Source organism: Thalia democratica, chromosome 9, assembly GCF_965202585.1.
Source record: "Thalia democratica chromosome 9, ktThaDemo2.hap1.1, whole genome shotgun sequence".
Classification (NCBI taxonomy): Eukaryota; Metazoa; Chordata; class Thaliacea; order Salpida; family Salpidae; genus Thalia; species Thalia democratica.
The window spans coordinates 17,131,992-17,136,473 of NC_139173.1; the positions used below are offsets into that span (position 1 = coordinate 17,131,992).

The 4,482-nt window shown below is 34.0% G+C and overlaps 1 protein-coding gene across 1 annotated transcript; it reads right to left on the bottom strand.

The window, feature by feature from the left end:
- Positions 1 to 1,520: 1,520 nt before the first annotated feature.
- LOC145844857 (complement factor D-like) lies at positions 1,521 to 2,540 on the bottom strand. Its single transcript, XM_082952278.1, has one exon. The coding sequence runs from the start codon at positions 2,538 to 2,540 to the stop codon at positions 1,521 to 1,523; it is 1,020 nt and encodes a 339-aa protein (XP_082808404.1).
- Positions 2,541 to 4,482: the final 1,942 nt, after the last annotated feature.

The following is a 4,482-nucleotide window of genomic DNA, read 5'->3' on the forward strand; positions in this document are numbered from 1 at the left end:
ATTAAAAACTAGATTGATATTAATTTCAATAATAACAGATCAGTTTATTTCTAAATATTAGACTCAAGTTAATACATAGTTTGATCATACCAATTCGATCATCAGACTAAAAGCCTTCGGTAGACTGAGACCCCTTTTTCGTTCTTAGTGAAACTCGTCAGTTAGCCGCAACCGAAAAACTTGCAGTCGTTAATCTACAAACGGCTTATCATGTTCGTTTGTAGATTGACGACTTCAAGTTTTTAGTTCCGGCTGACTGACGAGTTTCACTGAGAACGAAACAGAGGTCTCAGTCTAGCGAAGGCTTGTTGTCTGATGATCGAATTGGTATGATCAAACTTTGTGTCAACTTGAGATTGTCTCACGGTATACAAAATTCCAAGCTAAGGCTCTGTAGGCTTTTGCCAAGGTTTTCTTTAAGTATAAGACTGGAACTTGCTCGGGTTTGAAGAAGAACGAAAATATAGATACTTGTAGAACTTTTAAGTAGTTTTTAAATGCATTTATCAAAACCCCTTTTTAACTTCAATACTAAACTATACTAAAATAACCTGTAAACTGAGATTAAACAAATTTATATAAAGAAAAAGCGTCTATTTATTAAACTGTTGAAAAACGTTTTGTGCATAGTAAATAACATCTGATGCACATTACTTTTAAATATTAGTGTGCAGTTTAGCAAAGAGTTCTTAGTTGACAACATTGATAAGAAAAAGTCCATTTTTATGCTTAGATTATTTAAAAAACGTTAACTACTAAAAATACGTTAAAATTAGTAGAAACAGCTTAGTAGATATTTGAGTTTAATTAATACTCTTATAGATTAAGATAATAAACTACCAGGATTAGAATTGGCTGACATAGTTTTTAAAAATGTTTTACTTTAAAAGTAAATAAAGATTTGCTTTAGAAACTTTTTTAGAAATGCTTAAGCAGTTTTTAATAAGCTAAGGACCTATTTTTCTAATCTCGGGTCGCACTGTATAGAAAAATGATTTCGCGGGCCGCAGTTACTAAGAATAATTGTACTAATCAATAGAAAAATACTACTTTTTATCAATAGTATGTAAAATTAGCACTACTAAATTGTAAGTTTTAATTATTGGAATTAGAGCCTAAATATAGTTTTTTACCACAAAAAATATTTTCTTCTTTGTTTTAAGCTGAAAAAACGCGATATTTAGCCATCTAAATTCTCAAAATTTTAGCCTTGTTTTTAAAATATTTTGTTTTTTATCTTTAAATAAAGTTTCGAAAGGTTTTATTTTCTAGTTTATTTTATCTCACAGTTAAGTTGCATTCTTAACAATAAGAAAAGTTTATTTTTCACTTATAAAACTTATTAATCACGCTTTATACGTTAGTTCAGAGTTTGAAATTTTAACAAACATGTTTTAAATAACGATTATTGTTTTGTCCTGTACTGATGCACTTGTAGCTTCTTGTTAACTTCAACATTAAACAACAACCAACTGATTTTTGACGTAACTGACAAAAAATTATCTTTAACTTCTTCTCTATTAAAAAAAGCGTCCCAGCACCACCGCAACAGCAAACGTCAAGGCTCCGGCAACGACTGCAAGTTTGTTCTCTCCAAAAATTCCTTCGCTAGTTTCCCGGTCGATCCACTGTTTTATTTCGCGGACGTCGATACCAACGCTGGGTCCGTTCGAACTGCACTTGTACCTGGCGTTAGTGCAGCCGTAGCTGTGCACCGCGAACACCACCCCATCCCTCAAAGGGCTTTCTCCTTTTGCCAGAGCGCATACGAGCGCGGTGCCGGAGTCTCCGGGGGCCGTCTGTTCGCACGTTCCTTCGTCGCAGCCGTAGCAGAACTGATTTTTTCCGTCAAAATACGGCCGCTGGCGTCCGTCGACGTACTGCTTGCATCTCCCGCCGTCCAAAAGGTGGACGGTACCCTGCATCGCCTCGCCCTCGAAGCTCCACGTGTACGTGACGTTGCCGTCGATCGAAGTCGTCCTGGTGTCGAACCCCCACCCTTGCACGACGCATTTCGCGCTCGGATCGAACTTCACGTCTTTTTCCAGCAACTTTGCGGGTCGAACGGTGTCTGTTGCGTGAAACTTCTCTTTTGTGTAAATGAGAGCCACGTCGTATAAGCTACTTTCAGGATCGTACTGCTTGTGTATGACGATTGATTTTCCGTCGTCACCATACATCTTTTTAAATGTTCGTCGTTGAGCTCTCGCACTCTCGTCGTTGACGGCCTTCGTGCCGGCTAAAATTTTCACGGCGTGAAAACGATGCAGCGTCGTGGTCCCGTCGACCGTTTTGTTCACGTCCGCCACGTTGTGCGCGGCAGTCAAAACCCAGTTCAACTTCACGATGGTGCCTGCGCCTTCCGACCTGCGCATTCCGGCGCCGCTCTCGCTGAAGTAAGTGTGGTACAGGCTCAAGTGCACCAAGTGGTTCAGCGTTCCGTGCTCAGCTTTTGACTTGCTGATCACCTGTGATTTCGCTCGCAAAAAGAGCAAACCGATTGCCAAGAAGCAAAGTATCTTTGGTGCGCTCGAGGACATTTGACTACCCAACAAAGTATTAACGAAATTGTTATAAAAATTTAAGCTTATTTTAGAACTTCACCGTTTCATGACGTAGTTTTATCAAAAATAGTAACCAAAAACTTATTATTTGAAAACCTAAAAACATAGGAAATTACAAAGTAGCTGTTTTACTGTTACTGTAAGTGTCAATGTTTGATAATGATTATGAAATGAGCACAGTTTCCTAAAACAAACTTAAGTTTTTGTCTTAGAAAATGGAAAATTAAGGATTTTAATAACTTTCGTGCAAAACAATAGCAAACAGTAGTTTATTTGTCGTTTGGTAGAGTCCTATTGAAATTCTAGGTGTTTCCCCAGTATTTGCTGAGTCAGCATAAAAGATTTATTAAAATTTTGTTTTTTAAATAGTTTATTATATGTTTGGGTAAGGTGGGTTAGAGTTAAGGGTATAAATAAAAAAAAAATAAATAATTTGGGTATAAATTAAAAAAAATGATATAAAAAATTCCAACTCTGCAAATATTAGGGGAATACGTTTCACTTAAAATCGGACCCATCAGGCAGGCATAGTCGCGAGAAACCGTTGTTGTTATCTTACCAAGCGGTCTTAAGTAAAAAGTACTTAGTCTCAACTTTGTTGATGATGGCCGAAATAGATATTGGTTAAAACTAAGAATTAAAGAAAGTTAAAACTATAAAATTTTCACACCAATGCAGAACAATGTATTACAGTGCTTAACCACTTATCCGGAAAAGTTAGGCAACATGTCCGGATCGGCAAGATATTATTCAAAAAAAAATCAAAAAATAATATAACTGCTGTATATTGTGCAAAGCATAATAAATGATAAAAGCTCAGCTTCTCTTTTTCTGCTTTAAACTTTTTTAATTTTTTTTGGTTTTCAAAAAGTCGTAAAAAGTTGACCTGCCTATGCTAAACTGCTACATTATAAATAACTTTAACGTTTTACAAAACCATTTTACAAACTTCTACATTATTTTAAATGGTTAGTGCAAAACTTTTCCTTTTTTTATTTCTTATTAATTTATAATACCTGGTATGTTGATCGGCCTAATTTATATAACTTATAAATAACAACTGAAAATAATTGTCATGCATCTAATCTTAAAAAAAGTTTATGAATTAACAATTTTTATAGTATAGTTTTGAATTAAAACTCAAACATAAAAGAACTGTTATAAATTCTTTTTCTAAAACTATCAAAAAAAACTTTAAAAGATTAAATAAAAAACTATATTTTAAACAATATTGTTTGAAAAAAAATTAAAAACTGACTTTCTTTCTTTACATACAAGATTTTTAATAACTAAACTAGTTTTGAACAAGGTTTAAATGTAAGCTTTAGTAGTTTTATAACGTCATCATAGTGGACTTAATTGCATAATTTATAACACACTTAATTTTTTTACAGCATGAAAGTCAAAATACTTGTATCACACAAAAACTTTAGTGTTTAATATTGAAATTTTTTCTCGAACGAAACAGTCCGGATAAGTGAGCGTCCGGATAAGTGAACAAGCACTGTAGTTGTGAGTTACCGTTCGAAAACAAAAAAAAATCCAGTATAAAATTCTTTTGAGTTTATAGTGATAATTTTTATTCCAAAAACTGTAAAACACTTTACAAGAACTTGTTCTATCACTTCCAATCAGTAAAGTTTCTTTTTCACCGGAAATAATCTATGGTGTATATATTTTTAATAACTATATAGCAAAAATATCTCAATAAGTTACATAATCAAATTTTCAGGTATTTACTCTCTTCTAATGTAATTCTTTTTACTTCGAGCCTGTCCTGGACAAGACGTTAAAAGGTATCCAACTAGCTGTACGACTCGATAATAGAAAGGTTTTTTCGTGCACTAGGTCCTAAGACCAAATATTTTGAGCGCTCTTTTTTTGTCGTTCAATAAACAATTTTAAGCAAAAAACATAG

Excerpts from the sequence above, each read along its gene's own strand:
- LOC145844857 (XM_082952278.1), bottom strand. The coding sequence starts at position 2,540 with ATGTCCTCGAGCGCACCAAAGATACTTTGCTTCTTGGCAATCGGTTTG.